At 37.9% G+C, this 26,731-nt stretch overlaps 1 protein-coding gene across 1 annotated transcript in view; it reads left to right on the plus strand.

Moving 5' to 3' along the window:
• Positions 1–26,303, plus strand: part of ALG13 (ALG13 UDP-N-acetylglucosaminyltransferase subunit) — a 74,742-nt gene extending 48,439 nt beyond the window's left edge. Inside the window, 4 exon segments of the mRNA XM_082680739.1 lie at positions 7,518–7,703; positions 11,735–11,775; positions 13,538–13,721; positions 25,422–26,303. Coding sequence (XP_082536865.1) covers positions 7,518–7,703; positions 11,735–11,775; positions 13,538–13,721; positions 25,422–25,684 — 674 coding nt within the window. The 3' untranslated portion in view covers positions 25,685–26,303.
• Positions 26,304–26,731: the final 428 nt, after the last annotated feature.

A 26,731-nucleotide genomic window follows, 5' to 3' on the forward strand; every position in this document is an offset into this window, starting at 1 on the left:
CAAGACCTGCATGCTGTCAGGGTCAATGTGGGAGCAATAAGACAGAAGCATCGGGGATGTTGTCTGATGGACCTGAGAACAGAAGAACCCCAAAAGAACTAATAAGAATTCACTGGACAGTGGGGCAGCCAATTTGGAAGGAACAGCTAAGACTGGGAAGGGATTTGACCTCTCCAATACTAGGTGAGTGCTTTGGGTACATGGTAAAGGGACTAAAGGACGTGGAACAGTTTTGCCCCTAAGAACTCTGAAAACTGACCTGGCAGGGCTACCTTTTAGGATAATATTCCTCACTGGGTAGAAACTGCTGGGAGTGGAATCAAAGTTGATGAGGATAGGGAAAGAGCAGGTCCAGACTAAAGCTGAGAGAACAGAGCCAAGGAATCCTGGAAAGCAGTCATGTTTTTAAACACTACAAAAACAATAGAGATCCCTAAGAAGTTAGAAACGCTTTCTTGTATTTCATCTCGTTCTAGAGTTCATAAAAAATAATTTCACATAAAAATGAATGTATATGTATTGCTGATTCACTTTGTTATAAAGCAGAAACTAACACACCATTGTAAAGAAATTCTACTCCAATAAAGATGTTAAAAAAAATGAATGAAAGAAAAGCACTAAGTTTGCATACAAAGGTGTTTTAAGAGGAAAACAGAATAGTATCCCTGTTAGACAGTAAAAGCATGTCAGAATGTGCACACTAAACAGAACTTAAACTAAACCAACAACTATTTCAAAATGAGGTAAAGACATTAATAAAATAACACAAAATGTTAAAAATAACAAATCAGGATTAGAAAAACTCGGATGAGGTGACAGAACTCAGGAAAGCATTAGAAATAGAAGAAAGGCATTTCGGTAATGAAGACTAAACTATAAAGAACATGACCAAGTATGTACAACAGATAATGCTTTAAGAGAAAGATGTAAGAAAGGGGGGAATCTAAAATGAAAAAAACGAAGAGAAAGATTCAAAAGTGACATATTGAAGTTAGGCAAAGGATATCCAACACTGATAGAAGTTCCTAAAGAAGAAAACCAAAGTAAGGGAAAAGAATAAATACTAAAAACTATAATTCAGAAAAATTTCCTGAAATTAAAAAACTTTAAAACTACATACTGAAACAGTGCTCTGCAGAATATTGAGCCAGAGCAACCAACACCAGGATATTCTAGTAAAACAACTGGGCTTTAAAGAAAAAGAGCCTATGGAGTATAAAGGAAATAAAATGATAATCGTCAAACTTTGACAGCAATGCTTCATGCTACAAGAAAATGGAGTAACATTTAAGATAATGAAAGGATATGTGAACCAAAGATTTTATATCCAGTCAAACATTTTCAGGCTTAAAGGGTAATGTATAAGAATTCAGAGAATATTATTTTCATGAGCCCTTCTTGAAGAATCTAATAAAGATACGCTGTCAAGTAAGGTAATTGCTAGCCACATATGACACTTTAAATTTTAATTAATTACAGTTAAGTAAAATAAGTCTTCAGTTGCTCGGTCACACTAACCACATGCCAGGTGCTCAAAGCCACACGTGGCTAGTGGCTACTGTATTGGACAGCACAGATACAGAATATTTCTGCCATCACAGGAAGTTGTATTGGAGGAACAGAGTGTATTGGAGAATGATTTTGACTTTTAGACCACCAAAACAATAAAAGACATTAGCTTAAGACCTGATTGTAAGTATTAAATATATACTTAACACAAAATGAGGGCTGAGAGGTTGATGACATACTATGTAAAGCCTTATATTTGAACAATATAGCTACAGTATAGCTATTTTTAAAAATGGGAGAATTGAGAGACCATGTGCCAAGCATTTTTTAATGCTTTCAATAAACACATCAGGTTCTTTTATCTAGATACTTAGATTGTTATTCAGAGACTATAATGTTGGCTAAAACAAATGAGTATGGGATATTCCAGTTTTATCCCTCTGTGTCCTTGCAAACTGGGATCTTAGTATGGAAGAAAGGTAATACACATGTACTAAAAAAGGCTAAGGAGAAACTTTTATGGTATCACATTTGAATTAGAAGTATCAGTATGAACTTGAGGTATTTTATGTTTAAATTTGTGTATTTCCTAGCTCTGTCCACTGAAAAGGCTCAGAAACAATGAGTATCTTTAGCACTCAGTTTGTGACGTTGAAATGCTGCTTCTCACTTAAACAGAAACAAACAGCTTTTTGGAGAAATTTCTGGTTCCAGGTCTGGGCAGAAAATGTTCAGGATTAGCCTGGATCATCTTGTCATGCTAGATAGCAAGGAAGCTATCAACAGGTACTGGGGGTCGTGTCAAAAGGACTCACGAGCCATCTTGAAGAGGTTCCCACTGGCCAAAGATGGAACAGTTTGAGCTTCAACAATGATAATTGCAATAGATTGGAACATGTCAAATATATTTAAAAGTTCCTGATGATATTTTAAAAATTGGTTCCCTTGGGATTAACAACTATCTATCTATCTATCTATCTATCTATATATATATACACAACTATACATAAAATAGATTAAAAAACAAGGATTTACTGTATAGCACAGGGAACTGTAATCAATATCTAATAATAACATATAATGGAAAATAATCTGAAAAGAATACATAACTGAAAAAAGAATTGGTTCTCTTAAGAGGATGTTAGGAAACCAGTTTACGTTCTTGAAAACGGGACAGTAAAGTGAAAGAATCAAGTATTTATGCTGCCTTTCTTATATGAACTATAATACGGGGTAACCAAATAGTAGATGAGGGGAAATATTTCTATATATTAGTATTCTAATCAGTGAAAAAGAAGTGGCAGAATGTAATCATTTTGCAGTCGTTACTGAATGGATGCATATTAAACAGCAATAGCTGCTAAGATTGCAAAGATAGTGAGACATTACCTATAGACTACCAAAGGAATCAATCCTGAGTCTGATCTAGTCTTCTGGATCTAGCTGCCTATTTGCAGGAAATACAAGAACACATTGAAATGCACCATGAGTATGTAATCAGCAAAACTCAGACTGGGAAACTCAACAGGTCAAGGGGTCTTCAAAAGACAAATTGAAAGGAAATGACAGGGATGGAGAAAGGACCTATAGATTAAAAGAGGTTCAAGATACAGTTTTTAAAAACTGTGTAGGGATGCACATTTGGGTGACAAAACACTTAAAACTACAAAGAAGTGATTACTATGAAAGTCAGGATAGTGGTTGATTATGGTGGGGGTAAGAGGGTGGTGATTGTGATGGAGTGCATGGAAGTTTTCTGAAATGGCTGGCAAAGTTTTCTTTCTTAACCTGGATAGTGTCCACCTGAAGGATAGTGACCACCTGAAAATAATTCGTTTGATTTGTTTTTTGTATCTGTTTTATTTATAATGTAAAAATTAAGTACTTAGCCACTGTGCCTGGAACAAAACATGCAATATATGTTCATTAATGACCACAGAAATTTTTCATTGGAAATGTTAATGGAGATACTGGTTTTACTACTTGTGCTAATTGTAGGGGAACACGTTGGCTATCTGCTTCCAGCAGATGTCTGAGCTTAAAAAACAAGTGACAGGTGAAATCAAGCATTGTAATACCCCATTTATGTAGAATCATTGAAAGATTACCCTTTAAATGCCAGATTTATGTTTTTTTGTAGATACTTCTAAAAATGTATATGGCCTTCATTTTACTTTTTGTTGAGCCACTTGTGAACCTCAACTATAACTCTAATAAGTAATGGCTGCTTTTTAGTTGCTCTTTGTCGTTCCTGTCCTCTAGATACAACTCAGGTTTCTCATTGTTATTCATGTGTCTGTCTGGCAGCCCCATCCCATCCTCGTTTAAGTCACTTCCTATCTGCCAGGTAACTAGATGCCATGATTGCTTTTATTATGATTGTCTTCATAGGCATTAAATCCTGTTAACTGAGTTTTTTGGTAACTGTTTCCAAGTCTTTTGTCAGGGCCAGAGCTAGTGACTTACCTGCTCTGGGTACAAAATTTAAGGGAGTATCAAAAAAAAACCCCACAGTGATAAAGATAAATAATACTTTAATGCACTATTAAAAAAAAACAAAACTAATGCAAAAAAAGAATCCATGATAAACAAAGTATCAAAGTTTTTTTAAAAGATAGGAACTGTGGGCCAGGCTTAGGGTGAGGTGAGTGAGGCACTCACTCTTGTGGTCATGCAAGTGCAAGCTTAGATCATATCTTTTATAATTTTGGTATTTTAGTCATCATGAATTTTTTTTTTTGCTTTAATTTGGTGGCCCTTTAAATTTTGCACCTCACTGCACTTTAGTACTGGCCCTGCCCTTTGATCTCTAGAGAAGCTGAGTCTTACTGTGTATATTCACGTTCTCTTCTGAAATGTCCTGAAGCAGACTGCAGCTGCATGGACAAGGAAATAAGCTTTTTGAATGAATTTCATTGGTTTCCATTCACTTTTAGAAAAGTTTGCTTCCATTGTTCTGGGTGCATCACTTGAACTGTACCTGGTAAGCCCATAGAGCCCTTTTAAGTCTGCGAATTAGATGCTCATGCATCTCTAGAGCAACTGGAAGTTTTAAAAGCTTTTTCTTATGGAACGTATTATAATATGCATTTTAAAAGAAAGTTGAGGGCTTCCCTGGTGGCACAGTGATTGAGAGTCCGCCTGCTGATGCAGGGGACATGGGTTCACGCCCCGGTCCGGGAAGATCCCACATGCCGCCGAGCGGCTGGGCCCGTGAGCCATGGCCGCTGAGCCTGTGCGTCCGGAGCCTGTGCTCCGCAATGGGAGAGGCCACAACAGTGAGAGGCCTGCGTACCGCAAAAAAAAAAAAAAAAAAAAAAAAGTTGAGTTCAATTACTAAATAATGGCTGTATTTCCCTGTGCTGTACAATATATCCTTGTTGATTAATTTATACATAGTAGTTTGTATCTCTTAATCCCCTACCCCTTTTTTGCCCCTCTTCACTCTCCCCACGGGTAACCAACCACTAGTTCTCTATATCTGAATCTGTTTCTTTTTTTTTATAATCATTTGTTTTATTTTTTAGATTCCACATACAAGTGATAATGTAGAGCATTGGCCCCTAACGTTTTTGGCACCGGGGACCGGTTTCACGGAAGACAGTTTTTCCACAGATGGGGGTGAGGGTGGGGGGGCGCTTCAGGTGGTAACGCGAGTGATGGGGAGCGATGGGGAGCGGCAGATGAAGCTTCGCTCGCTCGACCGCTGCTCACTTCCTGCTGTAGCCCGGTTCCTAACAGGCCGCGACCGGTTGGGGACCCCTGATGTAGGGTATCTGTCTTTGTCTGACTTATTTCATTTTTCACTTAGTTTACATCTGTGATTCTCAACTGGAGGAGAATTTGCCCCTTAGGAAACATTTGACAATTTCTGCAGACATTTTCAGTGGTCCTACAATTTGGCAGGGGAGAGCTACTGGCATCTAATAAGTTGAGGCCAGGGATGATGCTAAAACAGCCTCCACAACAAAGAATTATTGCGCCCAATATGTTAATCATGACAAATGAAACCGGAGGTTTGTCCTAGATGCTAATATGTTACCAGTTATATGTATTGTAAATATTTTCTCTCACTTTGTTGATATTTTCATTTTTCCTGTGGTACCTTTTGATGAAGAGAAATTCTTAATTTTAATGTAATTTAAGTTATCAAAAAAAAAAAAAAGTTGAGTTCAAAGTAACCTCCAAATTTCTTCCGTCCTTGATTCTCTCAGGCCCAGGAGAACTTACTTAGCTACCTCTATGTCTAGTATTTGGTTTTTACCTTGTAATCGTAATCACATTCTACTATTTTTAGCTAATTGAACTTATTCCAGTTGTTTTTGAAAAAAATGGTGTGATTTGAGTGCTAGTTTAAAAGGAATAAGAGTGTGGCTTTGTTGAAACCATTATTTTATAGAAAACAAACCCATGAATCTTTAGAGCATTTGGAAGTGTTCTAAAAATTGAATCCTCTTCTAAAGCTGTAAAAGTGGAGATTTCTACATGCATGACAAAACTCCAAAACTCGAAAGTTATTTGAGCAAATTTTTTAAATTTACTGTTTAATTTAGATACAGTAAAATTTTTTTTTGGTGCCCTGTTCTATGAGTTTTAACAATGCATAACATTGTGTAACTACCACCACAATCAAGAGAACAGTTTCATCACCGCAAAAGAGTTGGTTATCAAGTTTTAAATCACCCTAAGATTTAGATTTCCTATTACTATTAGCCTGTAGTTGTATAAAGGGTATAAATAAATGTGTTGTTAGTATATTTGTTGGTGAATGAAAGCAATGTGGATTACTTGTAATACTTGGCCTTAAATTCCTCTTGCTAAATTACCAGAATAACAAATTCAGCTTGTGTGGACTGTTCTTTTACTAAACTAAGTGTTCTAAAACTCCAAATTTAAACCTTTATTGAACAATGAGCCCAAACTTTCTATACTTCTCAGGGGTAAAATTATAATGCAGGCAACACAGTGATAAAATTGAGTACTGGAATTTCTAAGTCAGCTAAAATGTTCAATTAAACTTGAAGGGTTGGTATCAAAAAATTTAACAAATTTATGTAACATAGTATGTATATGTGGAGATAATTTATATTCACTAGGTTGGAACCACATTGCTGCCTTTATCATCATAGAGGAATGTATTGATATTTAAACATAATTGTATTTGAATTTCTTATGTCAAAAACTGTGAAACTCCTAAGTGACTGTGGTTTTTAAACTATAGTAAGAGTTATAGAAAGTTAAAGGGATAAGATAGTTCATCTAGCCTGTCTGTTTTAGATTCTGTAGGTCCTTAGAAATGGAACTGTTACGATTTAGAGTTCTCTATATTCCTCTGATGCTACCAAGTAGAAACCTTCAAGGACTGCTTAAATCTGTAATCTGTGCAATTTAGTCTCTCTTATTAGCTTCTACATCTTGTGATTTGGCAGATGGCTGAAAACATCCTTAACTTTGTATTAAGCTCAGTAAAAATTTTGCTTTAGTAGTATTTATTTATGTACATGTTAGCTGATGTTCAAAATCTTGGTAGTCAAGCCTCTGTAGTTTACAGTTGTTTTTCCTTTTTAATGTCAAGTAATTTCCTTAACTCAAAATAACTTGTAATGAACTCCTACTTTTCAACTGGCATGTCTAAAAGAATATGTGCAATTTACCTTCTTTTTTTTTTTTTTTTTTTTGCGGTACACGGGCCTCTCACTGTTGTGGCCTCTCCCATTGCGGAGCACAGGCTCCGGACGCACAGGCTCAGCAGCCATGGCTCACGGGCCCAGCCCCTCCGCGGCACGTGGGATCTTCCCGGACCGGGGCACGAACCCGTGTCCCCTGCATCGGCAGGCGGACTCTCAACCACTGCGCCACCTGGGAAGCCCTAAGTTTTTGTTTTTAAGTCAAACCATAAGACCCAGAGTTGCTTGACCATATTGGGAACACAAAAGAAATAGAGGACGAGCTACTGCTTATAAGATGTTACAGCTGTACATTGCTACTTTGTTTTGTTTCCTTTTTAGTCATTGCTTCAGCATCCTATCCATACCTGGCTGCTCCTATTCCTGCTGTGGCTGCCTCTCTACCACCTCCACCTCCTCCACCACCACCTCCTCCTCCTTCTTCTCTTGAGGTGACAGACACTTCAAACTTACCATCACTACCTCCACCTTATTCCTGTGATCCATGTGGCAGTGATCTGCCTCAAGGTAAGTAGATTTTGAGACTTGGGTGAGAGTTATTTAGGTCTGGTCTTTTTTTTGGTTTTTTAATTTTAAATTTTAGAGCATATCTCTCTTTGGTTGACCAATGAGGGTAGGGTGGTGGACCAAACGGAAATTGACTTGAGAGCATAATGCTAGGTAAATGACTAAGGAAAGAAGGAACTGAAAGCTGAGAATATCTTCTGCATAATCAAGAAGTGTATGGTTGAACTGACTCACGCTGCTTTTCTAAGGTAGCTACATGTCTGCCCTGAAGAAGATTCTCAACTGGATATCTGCTCTCAATAATTTCTCTTGAAAAGCAGGAGTTGATAACACAATTTTCTCCATTTCTTTTATTTAATGCCTACCACAAGTGCATGAAATTGTTGCATTCTTGATATTTAAGATTCCAACTGAATTTTGAAGAATTGGAAAAGGTTTTGGGGGGAGGAATTGGGGTGGGGGGGGCTCTGATCTGCCTTGGATTTCAGCCATGTGTTGTTTCCTTAATTAAACTGAGTAGCTTTCCATTGGAAGTCTTTTGTTACCCCTCAGTTTAGCAGTGTATCTCAAAAGAGAATTGTAGTCGAAAGTTGTTTGTAGCTTATTCATACCTTTTTTTTTTCCTGTAACATTCCCTTGATTTTTCTAGCTGCTTTTCTATTCTATTTTGGGTTTTTTCAGCCCCTAAGGTAGTCACCAGGATCTTCAACTCCATTCTGTTCTTCTTCCCTTCCTTAAAACTTGATTATCAACTTTATGTGGATGATTTCTAAATCTATCTGGCCTTGGCTTCTACCTACTTGCTAGACATTTTCACTTGGCTTTCTTACTTTTATTTCAGACTCAGTCTGTCTACAGTGAAATTCCTCATCTTCATCTCCCTTCTTTCTTCTCTTTAGGCCATGCAAAACATTGACTCTTTTCCTTGGTTTTCTATTTTATTAATAATGTATCATTGAACAATGATCCCTTTACTCCTCTCCCCTCACCTACCTACCCCTGCCCAAGATCTTCTCAGCACATAATGCTGATTTTGCATTTTCCAGCATTTTATTTTGAAAATGTTTAGACATACATGAAATTTGAATTTTAAAATGAATATTCATATATCCACCACCTATATTCTGTTGTTAACAGTTAACTATACTTGCATTAGCATGCATTTCTCCATCTTTTCCTCCATCCATCTCTCTGTCCATCAATTAATCCATCTTTTTGGTGCATTTCAAAGTAAATTGTAGACATCATTCTTCCCCATTAAAAACTTGAACATTCATATCATTAACTAGAGTTTGGTATTTATTTTTTCGTTTTTTGGGGGTTTTTTTGCTGTACGCGGGCCTCTCACTGCTGTGGACTCTCCCGCTGCGGAGCACAGGCTCCGGACGCGCAGGCCCAGCGGCCATGGCCCACAGGCCCAGCCGCTCCGCGGCATGTGGGACCCTCCTGGACCGGGGCACGAACTCGCGTCCCCTGCATCGGCAGGCGGACTCTCAACCACTGCGCCACCAGGGAAGCCCTATTTTTTCTTTTGATGTAAAGTTTACATATAATGAAATGAACAAATCTTTTTTTTTTTTTTTTGCGGTACGCAGGCCTCTCATGTTGTGGCCTCTCCCGTTGCGGAGCACAGGCTCCGGACGCGCAGGCTCAGCGGCCGTGGCTCACAGGCCCAGCCGCTCCGCGGCATGTGGGATCTTCCTGGACTGGGGCACGAACCCGTGTCCCCTGCATCGGCAGGCGGACTCTCAACCACTGTGCCACCAGAGAAGCCCGAAATGAACAAATCTTAAATGTACACTTGCTGAGTTTTGACAGATGCGTACATGCACCTGTGTAACCCAAATCCCCATCAAGTTATAAAACATCATTATCCCACAAAGTTCCTTCATGCCCCTTCCCAGTCTTTCCCTACCCCATCTCTACTTCCCCCCAGAGACAACCACTGTTCTGATATTTTTCTGCCCTAGTTTTACCTGTTTTAGAATTTCATGTGAATATAATCATACAGTATGTACTCTTTATGAAAGGCTTCTTAACCTCAATGTAATGTTTTTTGAGATTCTTCCATGTTGCTGCATATTATCAGTAGTCTATTTGCTTTTATTGCTGAGTATTTCGTCGTATGGGTACTCTACAGTTTGTCCATTCTCCTGTTGATTGTCCGTTCTCCTGTTGAGGGACACGTGGACTATATTCTAGTTTGGATCAGTTATGATAAAGCTGCTATGAACATGCTTGTAAAAGTCTTTGTGAACATGTGTTTTCATTTCCCTTGGGAAAATATCTAGGAGTGGAATTGATGGGCCTAGATAGGTGTGTGTTTAGTTTTGTAAGAAATTGCTGGTCATTTTTCCAAAACTGTACCTTATCTCCTTCTACTTTTACAAGAACTCCATGCATCTGGTTTTCTACTTCTAAGCCTTTGCTGTCATGGTGATTCTACTCAAATTCTCTCCCCCTCTACTCTTCCATCTAACTTCCTATTTAAATCCTATCATTTTCATGATCCCACCCCCCAGTTGCATTTCAAAGTGATGTTTTTGAGTTCTTATAGTCCTTACCTGCCACTTTTTTTTAACAGCTTGAGATATAATTCATATACCATGCAAGTCATCCATGTAAAGTGTATAATTCAGTGCTTTTTAGTATATTCACAAATTTGTACAACCATCACCACTGTCTAATTCCAAAATATTTTCATCACCCCAAAAAGAAACCCTGTACCCATTAGCAGTTACTCCTCATTCTCTCTGACCCTGGCAACTATTATTCTGCTTTGTTTTTTTTTTTTTTTTTTTTTTTTTACTATTCTCTATAGATTTGCCTGTTCTGGACATTTCATGTAGATGGAGTCATACAATATGTGGTCTTTTGTAGGCTGGCTTCTTTCATTTGGCATAATGTTTTCAAGGTTCATCCATGTTGTAACATGTGTCAGTATTTCATTCTTTTTTTCAGCTGAATAACATTCCATTATATAGATATACCATATTTTATTATCTATTAGTTGATGGGCATTTGAGTTGTTTCCACATTTTTGCTATTGAGAATAATACTGCTATGGATTTTTTGTGTGGATGTATGTGAATACCAAGGGGTGGAATCCCATGCCATTTGTGGATTTACTTCCTGCTGTCATCTTTTCATATTCTTTAGCTTGAGCATTACGCTTTATACTGTATTCCCACGTAATAGTCAAAATACAAGCTCATTCTTTTAAAGTGGCAGTAAATACATTTGTATGTATTGGGAGTCTCCAACTTAAGAAAGAGGGGTTTTCTGAGAGTTTTTGTTAGTGGAATCAAGTTACATTATCTTATTTATAAGAATATATGTGAATCCCAGGTCAATCAATAAAAATATATTTAGAGATATACTTGAAATGCTAAGGCTATTCCCTCTTCTCTCATACATCTACATTTTGTTCATTTGTAAAGTACTTTAAAGTTTTGTGTCTGAAGAAATTTTATCCCCTTACGGTATAACTTATTTCGAGTTACCTTGCTCATTGCCTCCTCTTTTTGGAGTCCTAGTGGTGGTATGTTAGTCATGTTAAATAAAGACAAGGTGAATTGTTTCAAACAGTGCTAGTTATCTTAGTAGACATCACTAATCTTGGCATTTGTAGAACATTAGTTTGTACTATGTATTAGCTCTGAAGACCAACATGATTGCTTTTGTAGTAGATTTGTATTAAAGTAAAATTTTAGTCTTGAGACAAGCAAGAAAATGCCTTTACTAGAGTCTCTCTAAATATTTGCAGAGTAGTATTCCTGTAACATCTGTCTAATATTAAGAATAGAAATAAAATCTGTATTTGTTGATTAAACCTTCTTGGCTCAGAAAACGATCTTAGCTATAGTGGTAGGTAAATGGTCATTTACTATAAGGTAGAATTGAGGGTAGTGTTGATGTGGGAAGACAACATTTGTTGTATCTACCTTAATACTGAAGGAGAAGAGCTTTTAAATGGTAAGTTTTAATTGTTTATGTCATCTAGTCACTAAGATTTAAATTTTTAATTTTAGATGCTAAAGTTTTGCAGTACTATTTCAATCTGGGATTGCAGGTAAGAGTCCTGTTAAAATTGCTTTGATTAAAAAAAAAAACAAACCTCTAACTTAAAAACATAAGCCGTTTTGATAATCAGACTCTTGAACCTTAAAACCCAAGAACACTATGAGGGACCTAAAAGATTTATTTCTGTCTTTATATCTCTGAAGATGACACAGGTCAGTTTTCTACTTTAACCTCCCAATACTTCAGTTTCTCTTATAAAAGAGTTGTAAACTGTCATGAGTGGGGGCCCTATGAAGTACAACTTCAGCATATATTGGCCTCCATATTTAACATCATATGCCAACCCTTCACTATGTTTTTCTATCTCGAAATAACAAATGGATTATTTATCCTGTTTACTTAAAACATTTTTGTGGCTATTTCTGCATTTTATGTGAAAAGTAATCCGACTAATTCAAAGACATTTAAAGAGCAGTATTATTTTTAAAGCACTCATGTGTTCATAGATATTTGCCAAACACTGATTTTTACCACTTCCCTGAGTTGTAGAAAGGGAGTACTGACAGATATCTTAATATCACTGAAAGGTGTCTCTGATTTCAGGTAAGAGCCCTTTTACTTTATACTTTCAGGGATCATTTTCCCCCTGAAATACACTTCTGATATAATAAGATGACACATTTTCTGAAAAGAAATGATGCATCTTAAGATTTGGCATATGACATAGTAAACCAGATAGTCTCCTGGATAATACTCAGATTTTCCAAGACACTGATTTCCCTAAAATATTGGACATATCATTTCCAGAAAACTATCTTTACTGACTGGCACACATTTATAATTTAAGAGTAGTAGAGTGGGTTTTTGTTCTCTGAGACTATATTTCCTAAATGCAGTTTCAAGAATTGAAAAAATAAAGTGCTTGCCCCTTCAGTTATGTTTGTTTATTATAGTCACCTGTGGAAACAAGGTGGAGGCAGTTTATTATTTGTTTATTTTTAGTATTTTTGTTTGTTTTAAATTTAAGTATAGTTGTACAACATTATACGTTACGGGTGTACAGTATAGTGATTCACAATTTTTAAAGGTTATGCTCCATTTATAGTTATTATAAAATATTGGCTGTATTCCCCGTGTTGTACAATATAGTCTCCTATATTTTACATCATGGGAATACAAGGAATTGTAGAATAGATATTTTAATATTTTCTAATATTAAAAGTAATAGCATCCATTATGGTGCATATGGAAAATACTAATGTGTAAAGAAAACCAAAATCACCTGTATAATCACTGTATACTTTGGTATATTTCCTTACAGCTTATTTATTTATTTTATAAAATATGGACTATACTGTGTAATTTTGTAAACTTTTAAGTTAAACAATATGAACACTTTTTCCTTAAATATTTGACACCATGATTTTTTTTACTGCCTGTATTTTATTCCATCATGGATATATCATAATTCATTCATCCAGTTTCTTGTTGTTGAATATTTAGGTCGTTAATTTTTTTTGCCTTTAAAAACAATGCTATAACAGACACCTTTGTATACAGATCATTGTGTATATCTCTAATTTCCTTAGGGTGCTTTCCTAAAATAATTCCTAGGTCCACGTATGAGATACAGAGGCTGCGAAAGATCTTAAAGTTGTTATAGAGAACAGATTTTCTAAATGTCATATCATTTAGTTCAAAAGTCATTGTTATCCCACCTGGAAATCATGGCCCAACTTTTTTTTTCAGTGAAGAATGGTACTAGTTTAAGAAAAGGAATAGTAAAGTGTTTTTTCCCTTTCTTGCCCAAGTGCTATCACCACAGCTTGTGGCACTCCATGGTCTGTATGCCACAGATGCAGGAACAGCAGCAGCTTCATGTAGAGAATTATCCAGTCTGTACTGAGCCGTCACCTCTGGTGAATCAAACCATTCCTCAATTATACAGTGAGGTGGGGAGACGAGATGGCACACAGGCAGATGTATCAGCACATGGTAAGTATGTAATGAGATTCCCTGCAAGAAAGACAATTGGATTTTATTGTGTGTAATTTAATAATAGCCTTCAGATATTATACTAGACCAGCATTTCTTAAAGCATGGTATGTGAACCTTTTGGGGTCCCTGAGACCCTTTCAAGGGATCCATGAGGCTAAAAGTATTCATCATAATACACGGATTTTGTCCCTTTTTGCTGTGTTAGATTTGTATTAAGGGTGCAAAAATCAGTGGCAGGTAGAATAGCTGGCACCTAAGCACAAATCAAGGCAGGGGCACCAAACTGTGCTAATACTTAGTGTCTTCACACTCATGATATAAAAATGCCAGTTTTATTTATTTTGTGTTTGATCAAAGACATTCTTATTTTACTAAATTTTTATTCTTTCAATAATTGTACTTAGTATTCTGTATGACAAAATAGGAAGTGTTCATAAAGCTCTCTGCATACTGACGTATAGTGATTAACTTTAAAGAAAAGGGTTGTAAGCTTGAGTTTCGAGCTAAACTAGCTGACTTTTCATGGAACACTATTTCTACTTGAAAGAGTGATAGACAGACTATGGTTATTCAGACTTGGGGATCCGGCAGACATTTTCTCAAATGAACACCTAAGCCTTATCACTTCGAGAAAAGCAACGGATAGTATTTTTTGTCAAAGAGAAAAATTCCAGCACTCAAATACATGTTATCCAAAATTCTAATTTTTATCTACCACCATGAGCTTGACAGCTTCCAATACTTCATTAACTCTTCTAATAAAATAGATGGTGGGGGGCTATTAATGAATGTGGTGTTTTACATTGTATAATGAAATGTGTCAACATTTGGTAGATCTGTATAACTCAGTGAAATAATATTTTCCCAATTACCAATGTATAATCTTACCTGTGCATGATTTAGTAAAATATCTATCCAAGATGCAAGATAAAACAATGGATTTTAATGTTAACAAAGTATGAAAAGTCCACATTGCTACTGACTTCTAAGAAATTACCACTTACCTAGTTGTGGTGTAGCATCAAAGAATATCTACAATTATCTGAAAAGCCTAATTATTAAGACTTCTCTCTTTTCCAGCTACATATCTGTATGAAGCCAGATTTTCTTAATATATTTCAAACTAAATGTATCATAATAGATAAAATACAGGAGCAGATATGAGAATCCAGCTGTCTTCTCTTAAGCCATACATTAGAGATTGCACAAGTGTAAAACAATGCCACTGGTCTCACAATTTTTGGGGGGGAAAATACAAATTTTTATGGAAAATGAGTTTAACATAATGGGTTTATTTTTACATGAGATAATATTTTTAACTTAGATTAATTCCTAATGTGGTAAATATTGATAGATAGAACCCACATAAACAAAAGCTATTTGGGATCCTCAATTTTTAAGAGTGTAAAGGGATCCTGAGACCAAAAAGTTTGAGACCTCTGTGCCAGACCATAAGGATGGTTGCTTTGTCTATAAGTTCACAGTATAATATAGATGGGGAGGCATTTTCAAGGATTTAGAGTAGGATCTTTGGACTGCCCTTCTTAGAATCAGCAGGAGGTAGAAGAAACGATGTGGACTAACCTAACCAAATCTGTTTTCCATTCCAGCAACTGCTACTTGATGGTTGTGATTTTGGCTAAGTTACTTAACCTCCCTAAGCCTGATTTTGTGTAAAGTGGGAAATAATGTATTTTATGATTTTCCAGTGTTGTTATAAGAACTATATGAAACCTTATATGTATAAGTATACTGTTCTGGTGCATGTGAGGAATGTGAATTTTCTTTCTCTCCTCCCTTAAAGAGTATTAATAGTTTTAGAATATTAGCACTATAGAATCTTATTCTTCATGTGGTGGTGTGATGTGGCCCATGGTAATAAAAATGAAAGTATCAACCTTTATTACATTTTTGTTCCATGTACCTTTTATAGAACTATTTTTATTGTAGTAAACATGAGACAGTGCCAGTCTTTACTTCACAAAACGAACGTAAGTTATCCCAAGTAATGAGGGACTCCTTTTTTAAAATATTTATATAGTTACTATAATAAGGTCAGAACAGCATCTATTTATTTCCATTGAAACTGGTGCATGGTAGTGAAAGTGCTGTAAATTTTAAATGATGCTAGCGTGTTCATGACATTCAAGAGATGACACTTAAAAGTTTGGTCTTTTGGGATGGTCTTCAGAGTTTTGCCTTCAAGTATAGACAAGACTGTAAAAACACCTGAGTTTTTAATTGCTAAAATAATACAAAATGGTTATTTGGATGGTGTGTGTTATACTGCAAAACTATTAGAAAACGTAATTGTGACAAACTCTTATAAAAACTGAATTGACAAGAATGACTCTAGAGAACGTTTCTTAGTGTAGTCTGTTGATATCTAAATCATCCCAGGAACATAGCTCTCTCCAGGTAGAATACATTTGACACATTGTACATACATTTATATATTTAATTTTTCATTTTTACTTTTTTTTAACATCTGTATTGGAGTATCATTGCTTTACAGTGGTGTGTTAGTTTCTGCTTTATAACAAAGTGAATCAGTTATACATATACATATGTTCCCATACATATGTTCCCATATCTCTTCCCTCTTGCGTCTCCCTCCCTCCCGCCCTCCCTATCCTACCCCTCTAGGTGGTCACAAAGCACCGAGCTGATCTCCCTGTGCTATGCGGCTGCTTCCCACTAGCTATCTACCTTATGTTTGGTAGTGTATATATGGCCATGCAACTCTCTCACTTTGTCCCAGCTTACCCTTCCCCCTCCCCATATCCTCAAGTCCATTCTCTAGTAGGTCTGTGTCTTTATTCCCGTCTTACCCCTAGGTTCTTCATGACCTTTTTTTTTTTCTTAGATTCCATATATATGTGTTAGTGTACAGTATTTGTCTTTCTCTTTCTGACTTACTTCACTCTGTATGACAGACTCTAGGTCCATCCACCTCACTACAAATAACTCAATTTGTTTCTTTTTATGGCTGAGTAATATTCCATTGTATATATGTGCCACATCTTCTTTATCCATTCATCTGTTGATGGACACTTAGGTTGCTTGCATGTCCTGGCTATTGTAAATAGAGCTGCAATGAACATTGTGGTACATGACTCTTTTTGAATTATGGTTTTCTCAGGGTATATGCCCAGTAGTGGGATTGCTGGGTCGTATTGTAGTTCTATTTTTAGTTTTTTGAGGAACCTCCATACTGTTCTCCATGGTGGCTGTATCAATTTACATTCCCACCAACAGTGCAAGAGGGTTCCCTTTCCTGCACACCCTCTCCAGCAATTATTGTTTCTAGATTTTTTGATGATGGCCATTCTGACTGGTGTGAGATGATACCTCACTGTAGTTTTGATTTGCATTTCTTTAATGATTAATGATGTTGAGCAGTCTTTCATGTGTTTGTGGGCAGTCTGTATATCTTCTTTGGATAAATGTCTGTTTAGGTCTTCTGCCCATTTTTGGTTTGGGTTCTTTGTTTTTTTGTTATTGAGCTACATGAGCTGCTTGTATATTTTGGAGATTAATCTTTTGTCAGTTGCTTCATTTGCAAATATTTTCTCCCAACTGAGGGTTGTCTTTTGGTCTCGTTTATGGTTTCCTTTGTTGTGCAAAAGCTTTGAAGTTTCATTAGGTCCCATTTGTTTATTTTTGTTTTTATTTCCATTTCTCTAGCAGGTGGGTCAAAAAGGATCTTGCTGTGATTTATGTCATAGAGTGTCCTGCCTCTGTTTTCCTCAAAGAGTTTGATAGTTTCTGGCCTTACATTTAGGTCTTTGATCCATTTTGACCTTATTTTTGTGTACGGTGTTAGAGAGTGTTCTAATCTCATACTTTTACATGTACCTGTCCAGTTTTAGCAGCACCACTTATTGAAGAGGCTGTCCTTTCTACACTGTACATTCCTGCCTCCTTTATCAAAGATAAGGTGACTGGGGCTTCCCTGATGGCGCAGTTGTTGAGAGTCCGCCTGCCGATGCAGGGGATATGGGTTCGTGCCCCGGTCTGGGAAGATCCCACATGCTGCGGAGCGGCTGGGCCCGTGAGCCATGGCCACTGAGCCTGCGCATCCGGAGCCTTTGCTCCACAACGGGAGAGGCCACAACAGTGAGAGGCCCGCGTACCACAAAAAAAAAAAAAGATAAGGTGACCATATGTGCGTGGGTTTATCTCTGGGCTTTCTGTCCTGTTCCACTGATCTATATTTCTGTTTTTTGCCAGTACCATACTGTCTTGATTACTGTAGCTTTGTAGTATAGTCTGAAGTTAGGGAGCCTGATTCCTCCAGCTCTGTTTTTCATTCTCAAGATTGCTTTGGCTATTCTGGGTCTTTTGTTTTTCCATACAAATTGTGAAATTTTTTGTTCTAGTTCTGTGAAAAATTCCAGTGGTAGTTTGATAGGGATTGCATTGAATCTGTTGATTGCTTTGGGTAGTAGAGTCATTTTCACAATGTTGATTCTTCCAATCCAAGAACATGGTATATCTCTCCATCTATTTGTATCATCTTTAATTTCTTTCATCAGTGTCTTATAATTTTCTGCATACAGGTCTTTTGTCTCCTTAGGTAGGTTTTTTTTTTTTACATCTTTATTGGAGTATAATTGCTTTACAGTGGTGTCTTAGTTTCTGCTTTATAACCAAGTGAATCAGTTATACATAGACATATTTTCCCATATCTCTTCCCTCTTACGTCTCCCTCCCTCCCACCCTCCGTGTCCCACCCCTACAGGCGGTCACAAAGCACCGAGCTGATCTCCCTGTGCTATGCAGCTGCTTCCCACTAGCTATCTACCTTACGTTTGGTAGTGTATTTATGTCCATGCCTCTCTCTCGCTTTGTCACAGCTTGCCCTTCCTCCTCCCCATAACCTCAAGTCCATTCTGTAGTAGGTCTGTGTCTTTATTCCTGTCTTACCCCTAGGTTCTTCATGACATTTTTTTTCTTAAATTCCATATATATGTGTTAGCATACGGTATTTGTCTTTGTCTTTCTGGCTTACTTCACTCTGTATGACAGACTCTAGGTCTATCCACCTCATTACAAATAGCTCAAGTTCGTTTCCTTTTATGGCTGAGTAATATTCCATTGTATGTATGTGCCACATCTTCTTTATCCATTCATCCGATGATGGACACTTAGGTTGTTTCCATCTCCTGGCTATTGTATATAGAGCTGCAGTGAACATTTTGGTACATGATTCGTTTTGAATTATGGTTTTCTCAGGGTATATGCCCAGTAGTGGGATTGCTGGGTCATATGGTAGTTCTATTTGTAGTTTTCTAAGGAACCTCCATACTGTTCTCCATAGTGGCTGTACCAATTCACATTCCCACCAGCAGTGCAAGGGTGTTCCCTTTTCTCCACACCCTCTCCAGCATTTATTGTTTCTAGATTTTTTGATGATGGCCATTCTGACTGGTGTGAGATGATATCTCATTGTAGTTTTGATTTGCATTTCTCTAATCACGATGTTGGGCATTCTTTCATGTGTTTGTTGGCAGTTTGTATATCTTCTTTGGAGAAATGTCTGTATAGGTCTTCTGCCCATTTTTGGAATGGATTGTTTGTTTTTTTGTCATTGAGCTGCACGTGCTGCTTATAAATTTTGGAGATTAATCCTTTGTCAGTTGCTTCATTTGCAAATATTTTCTCCCATTCTGAGGGTTGTCTTTTGGTCTTGTTTATGGTTTCCTATGCTGTACAAAAGCTTTGAAGTTTCATTAGGTCCCATTTGTTTATTTTTGTTTTTATTTCTATTTCTCTAGGGGGTGGGTCAAAAAGGATCTTGCTGTGATTTATGTCATAGAGTGTTCTGCCTATGTTTTCCTCTAAGAGTTTGATAGTTTCTGGCCTTACAGTTAGGTCTTTAATCCATTTTGAGCTTATTTTTGTGTATGGTGTTAGGGAGTGATCTAATCTCATACTTTTACATGTAGCTGTCCAGTTTTCCCAGCACCACTTATTGAAGAGGCTGTCCTTTCTCCACTGTACCTTCCTGCCTCCTTTATCAAAGATAAGGTGACCGTATTCTATGTTTCTGTTTTTGTGCCAGTACCATACTGTCTTGATTACTGTAGGTTTGTAGTGTAGTCTGAAGTCAGGGAGCCTGATTCCTCCAGCTCTGTTTTTCATTCTCAAGATTGCTTTGGCTATTCGGGGTCTTTTGTGTTTCCATACAAATTGTGAAATTTTTTTGTTCTAGTTCTGTGAAAAATGCCAGTGGTAGTTTGATAGGGATTGCATTGAATCTGTAGATTGCCTTGGGTAGTAGAGTCATTTTCACAATGTTGATTCTTCCAATCCAAGAACATGGTATATCTCTCCATCTATTTGTATCATCTTTAATTTCTTTCATCAGTGTCTTATAATTTTCTGCATACAGATCTTTTGTCTCCTTAGGTAGGTGTATTCCTAGATATTTTATTCTTTTTGTTGCAATGGTAAATGGGAGTGTTTTCTTGATTTCACTTTCAGATTTTTCATCATTAGTGTATAAGAATGCCAGAGATTTCTGTGCATTAATTTTGTATCCTGCTACTTTACCAAATTCATTGATTAGCTCTCGTAGTTTTCTGGTAGCATCTTTAGGATTCTCTATGTATAGTATCATGTCATCTGCAAACAGTGAAGCTTTACTTCTTCTAATCCGATTTGGATTCCTTTTATTTCCGTTTCTTCTCTGATTGCTGTGGCTAAAGCTTCCAAAACTATGTTGAATAAGAGTGGTGAGAGTGGGCAACCTTGTCTTGTTCCTGATGTTAGTGGAAATGCTTTCAGTTTTTCACCATTGAGGACGATGTTGGCTGTGGGTTTGTCATATATGGCCTTTATTATGTTAAGGAAAGTTCCCTGTATGCCTACTTTCTAGAGGGTTTTTATGGTAAAGGGGTGTTGAATTTTGTCAAAAGCTTTCTCTGCATCTATTGAGTTGATCATATGGTTTTTCTCCTTCAATTTGTTAATATGGTGTATCACGTTGATTGATTTGTGTATATTGAAGAATCCTTGCATTCCTGGAATAAACCCCACTTGATCATGGTGTATGATCCTTTTAATGTGCTGTTGGATTCTGTTTGCTAGTATTTTGTTGAGGACTTTTGCATCTATGTTCATCAGTGATATTGGCCTGTAGTTTTCTTTCTTTGTGACATTCCTTACCTGGTTTTGGTATCAACGTGACGGTGGTCCCGTAGAATGAGTTTGGGAGTGTTTCTCCCTCTGCTATATTTTGGAAAAGCTTGAGAAGGATGGGTTTTAGCTGGTCTCTAAATGTTTGATAGAGTTCGCCTGTGAAGCCATCTGGTCCTGGGCTTTTGTTTGTTGCAAGATTTTTAATCACAGTTTCAATTTCATTACTTTTGATTGGTCTGTTCATATTTTGTTTTTCTTCCTGATTCAGTCTAGGCAGGTTGTGCATTTCTAAGAAGTTGTTCATTTTATTGGCATACAGTTGCTTGTAGTAATCTCTCATGATCTTTTGCATTTCTGCAGTGTCAATTGTTACTTCTCCTTTTTCATTTCTAATTCTATTGCTTTGAGTCTTCTCCCTTTTTTTCTTGATGAGTCTTGCTAATGGTTTATCAATTTTGTTTATCTTCTCAAAGAACCAGTTTTTAGTTTTATTGATGTTTGCTATCGTTTTCTTCATTTCTTTTTCATTTATTTCTGATCTGATATTTATGATTTCCTTCCTTCTGCTAACTTTGGGGTTTTTTTGTTCTTCTTTCTCTAATTGCTTGAGGTGCAAGGTTAGGTTGTTTATTCGAGATGTCTCCTGTTTCCTAAGGTAGGATTATATTGCTCTAAACTTCCCTCTTAGAACTGCTTTTGCTGCATCCCATAGGTTTTGGGTCTTCGTGTCTCCATTGTCATTTGTTTCTTGGTATTTTTTTTATTTCCTCTTTGATTTCTTCTGTGATCACTTCGTTATTAAGTAGTGTATTGTTTAGCTTCTATGTGTTTGTATTTTTTACAGATCTTTTCCTGTAATTGATACCTAGTCTCATAGCGTTGTGGTCGGAAAAGAAACTTGATACAATTTCAATTTTCTTAAATTTACCAAGGCTTGATTTGTGACCCAAGATATGATCTATCCTGGAGAATATTCCATGAGCACTTGAGAAAAATGTGTATTCTGTTGTTTTGGATGGAATGTCCTATAAATATCAATTAAGTCCATCTTGTTTAATGTATCATTTAAAGCTTGTGTTTCCTTATTTATTTTCATTTTGGATGATCTGTCCATTGGTGAAAGTGGGGTGTTAAAGTCCCCTACTCTGAATGTGTTACTGTCGATTTCCCCTTTTATGGCTGTTAGTATTTGCCTTATGTATTGAGGTGCTCCTATGTTGGGTGCATAAATACTTACAGTTGTTATATCATCTTCTTGGATTGATCCCTTGATCATTATGTAGTGTCCTTCTTTGTCTCTTGTAATAGTCTTTATTTTAAAGTCTATTTTGTCTAATATGAGAATTGATACTCCAGCTCTCTTTTGGTTTCCATTTGCATGGAATATCTTTTTCTATCCCCTCACTTTCAGTGTGTATGTGTCTCTAGGTCTGAAGTGGGTCTCTTGTAGACAGCATATATATGGGTCTTGTTTTTGTATCCATTCAGCCAGTCTGTGTCTTTTGGTGGGAGCATTTAATCCATTTACATTTAAGGTAATCATCGATATGTACGTTCCTATTCCCATTTTCTTAATTGTTTTGGGTTTGTTATTGTAGGTCTTTTCCTTCTCTTGTGTTTCTTGCCTCGAGAAGTTCCTTTAGCGTTTGTTGTAAAGCTGGTTTGGTGATGCTGAACTCTCTCAGCTTTTCCTTGTCTGCAAAGGTTTTACTTTCTCCATCAAATCTGAATGAGATCCTTGCTGGGTAGAGTAATCTTGGTTGCACGTTGTTCTCCTTCATCACTTTAAATATGTCCTGCTACTCCCTTCTGGCTTGCAGAGTTTCTGCTGAAAGATCAGGTGTTAACCTTATGGGGATTCCCTTGTGTGTTATTTGTTGTTTTTCCTTTGGTGCTTTTAATATGTTTTCTTTGTATTTAATTTTTGACAGTTTGATTAATATGTGTCTTGGCGTGTTTCTCCTTGGATTTATCCTCTGTGGGACCCTCTGTGCTTCCTCGACTTGATTAACTATTTCCTCTCCCATATTAGGGAAGTTTTCAACTATAATCTCTTCAAATATTTTCTCAGTCCCTTTCTTTTTCTCTTCTTCTTCTGGGACCCCTGTACTCCGAATGTTGGTGTGTTTAATGTTGTCCCAGAGGTCTCTGAGACTGTCCTCAGTTCTTTTCATTCTTTTTTCTTTATTCTGCTCTGCAGTAGTTATTTCTACTATTTTATCTTCCAGGTCACTTATCCGTTCTTCTGCCTCAGTTATTCTGCTATTGATCCCTTCTAGAGTACTTTTAATTTCATTTATTGTGTTGTTCCTCGTTGCTTGTTTCCTCTTTAGTTCTTCTAGGTCCTTGTTAAATGTTTCTTGCATTTTCTCTATTCTGTTTCCAAGATTTTGGATCATCTTTACTATCATTATTCTGAATTCTTTTTCAGGTAGACTGCCTATTTCCTCTTCATTTGTTAGGTCTGGTGGGTTTTTATCTTGCTCGTTCATCTGCTGTGTGTTTTTCTGTCTTCTCATTTTGCTTATCTTACTGTGTTTGGGGTCTCCTTTTTGCAGGCTGCAGGTTCTTAGTTCCCGTTGTTTTTGGTGTCTGTCCCCAGTGGCTAAGGTTGGTTCAATGGGTTGTGTAGGCTTCCTGGTGGAGGGGACTGGTGCCTGTGTTCTGGTGGATGAGGCTGGAGCTTGTCTTTCTGGTGGCACATCCCCGTCTGGTGGTGTGTTTTGGGGTGTCTGTGGACTTATGATTTTAGGCAGCCAGCCTCTCTGCTAATGGGTGGGGTTGTGTTCCTGTGTTGCTAGTTTTTTGGCATAGGGTGTCCCGCACTGTAGCTTGCTGGTCGTTGAATGAAGCTGGGTGTTGGTGTTGAGATGGAGATCTCTGGGAGATTTTTGCTGTTTGATAGTACGTGGAGCTGGGAGGTCTTTTGTGGACCAGTGTCCTGAAGTTGGCTCTCCCACCTCAGAGGCACAGCACTGACTCCTGACTGCAGCACCAAGAGCCTTTCATCCACATGGCTCAGAATAAAAGGGAGAAAAAGTAGAAAGAAAGAGAGGGTAAGATAAAGTAAGATAAAATAGTTATTAAAATAAAAAATAATTATTAAGAGAAAACAATTTTTAAAGTAAAACAAAACAAAAAAAACCGATGGACAGAACCGTAGGACAGATGGTGAAAGGAAAGCTCTACAGACAAAATCTCACAGAGAAGCATACACATACTCACAAAAAAGTGGAAAAGGGGCAAAATAATATATCTTGCTCTCAACGTCCACCTCCTCAATATGGGATGATTCGTTGTCTATTCAGGTGTTCCGCAGATGCAGGGTACATCAAGTTGATTGTGGAGATTTAATCAGCTGCTCCTGAGGCTGCTGGGCAAAATTTCCCTTTCTCTTCTTTGTTCGCACAGCTCCCGGGGCTCAGGTTTGGATTTGGCCCCGCCTCTGCGTGTAGGTCGCTGGAGGGCGTCTGTTCTTCGCTCAGACAGGACGGGGTTAAAGGAGTCGCTGATCTGGGGGCTCTGGCTTGCTCTGGCCGGGGTGGGGGGGGGGCGGGAGGGGCATGGAGTGCGGGGCGAGCCTTCGTCGGCAGAGACCGGCATGACGTTGCACCAGCCTGAGGCGTGCCGTGCATTCTCCCGGGGGAGTTGTCCTTGGATCATGGGACCCTGGCAGTGGCGGGCTGCACAGGCTCCCGGGAGGGCAGGTGTGTATCGTGACCTGTGCTCGCACACAGGCTTCTTGGTGGCTGCAGCAGCGGCCTTAGCGTCTCATGCCTGTCTCTGTGGTCCGCGCTGATAGCCTCGGCTCGCGCCCATCTCTGGAGCTCCTTTAAGCAGCGCTCTTAATCCCCTCTCCTCACACACCAGGAAACAAACAGGGAAGAAAAAGTCTCTCGCCTCTTCGGCAGGTCCAGACTTTTCCCCGGACTCCCTCCCTCCCGGCCAGCCGTGGCGCACTAACCCCCTTCAGGCTGTGTTCACGCCGCCAACCCCAGTCCTCTCCCGGCGCTCCGACCGAAGCCCAAGCCTCAGCTCCCAGCCCCGCCCACCCCGGCGGGTGAGCAGACAAGCCTCTCGGGCTTGTGAGTGCTGGTCGGCACCGATCCTCTGTGCGGGAATCTCCCCGCTTTGCCCTCCGCACTCCTGTTGCTGCGCTCTCCTCCCCGACTCCGAAACTTCCCCCTCCGCCACCTGCAGTCTCCACCCCCGAAGGGGCTTCCTAGTGTGTGGAAACCTTTGTTCCTTCACATCTCCCTCCCACTGGTGTAGATGTATTTCTGATGTATCTGTGGGGAGGAAGGTGATCTCTGCATCCTACTCTTCTGCCATCTTCCTATATTTAATTTTTTTAGTTAGAAAATTTTCATATTATCTTTTAGTAGCCTGTTTTAGTCACTAATGTTCATATCTAAAGTGCTCCTGCTGCAATTGCTATGATCTTTCTTGGAGTTAATGCTAAATTTCATTTTTACCTGTAAGAACATCCATTTATGTTGATGTTAATGAATCTTTGTATATGAAGTGTACTGTATGCTTTCTTTGTTTCAGGTACTTTTCCAAATGCTGACCCTGCATCTGTCCCTCATGGAACATTCTATTATCCAGTGATGTCAGATCCCTGTGGGCAGCGACCTTTGCCAGGTTTTGATTCCTGCCTTCCTGTTGTGCCAGATTATCCCTGTGTTGCCCCCTGGCATCCAGTCAGTGCAGCATATGTTGGTTCTCAAATTCGTGGTGCTATGAGTCCTGGGCCACTTGCCTATATTGCTTCACCTCCCTCACCTTCTCATTGTGTACCTCAGAATATGTAAGATTCAGCAGTATGGTGTGTTCTTGCACTGCCATTTTTCTTATTGTTTGGTTTTTAAAAAGTGTTTTATGTTAGTGTTTAAGTGATTTAGAGTGGTTACTGTTGTATCTGTCTTTAAGATTATTTTACCTTTTGATTTAAAATAGTACTTTAAAATAAAGGAATATTTCTTTGGGTTGTGAATAAGGACATTGAGGTGAATGTACAACTAGCCCCATATCTGAGCATATTTCATTGTATTCAGCTGTTTTCCTGTCAGCCAGCTTGTCAACTTTGTATTAGCTGATGGTACCAATTGATAAATGGAGTAAATCTTACAAACTATTGCCTTGGTTCCGATGTCACACATAATATTAAACCATGCAAAATTGGAAAAACTACTTTTTCCTAGAAAATGAAACAACAAAACCAAGAGCATTTGCTTCTGGGTAACTAGCTTAATATTAAGTGAGAGTGCTCTTCAGGTTTCTTAAGAATTGTCTGATCTGAGTTGTGTTCTATGATATTAATTAGTTCTGAAGGCACATGGTGCTCTGCTTTAGATTTATCCCATGTGCTGTTGTTTAATATTGGATTTATGTAACCATTTTCCTGCACAGTATTGATGTCCTTTGCACATTTAGCAGTAAATAAAAATTAGCATTTAAAATTGCTAAAATGAGTGAGATTTTCTTTTGCTTTTTCATGGCAGCAAAGAGTACCAGACATTTGATTGTTCCCATATGTTTTCCCCCTAGTATTTTGGTTGCCAGAAAATGTGAATTTATAGCATGGATTGGCAGGGTCAGTTGAAATGTTATTTAATCTCAAGACATTGCAATGCATACTACCATATCCAGTTCTTTTCCCTAAAGAATGTCCCTTTAAGTTGTGTTTCTGTTTTTTAAAAAAAAATCTGTTAATTCTCTTAGGGAACTTTAATCTAGACTTACTTTCTCATTGTCCTATATTTCTAATGGTTGTTGAATCTTTAAATTGTTGTTTAGATTTATCTTGTATCTCTTCAGGCCTGCCTTGTCTTCAGCTTTCTGTGAGACACATTTTATAA

This window comes from Grampus griseus, assembly GCF_964374135.1.
Source record: "Grampus griseus genome assembly, chromosome: X".
Taxonomy (NCBI): Eukaryota; Metazoa; Chordata; class Mammalia; order Artiodactyla; family Delphinidae; genus Grampus; species Grampus griseus.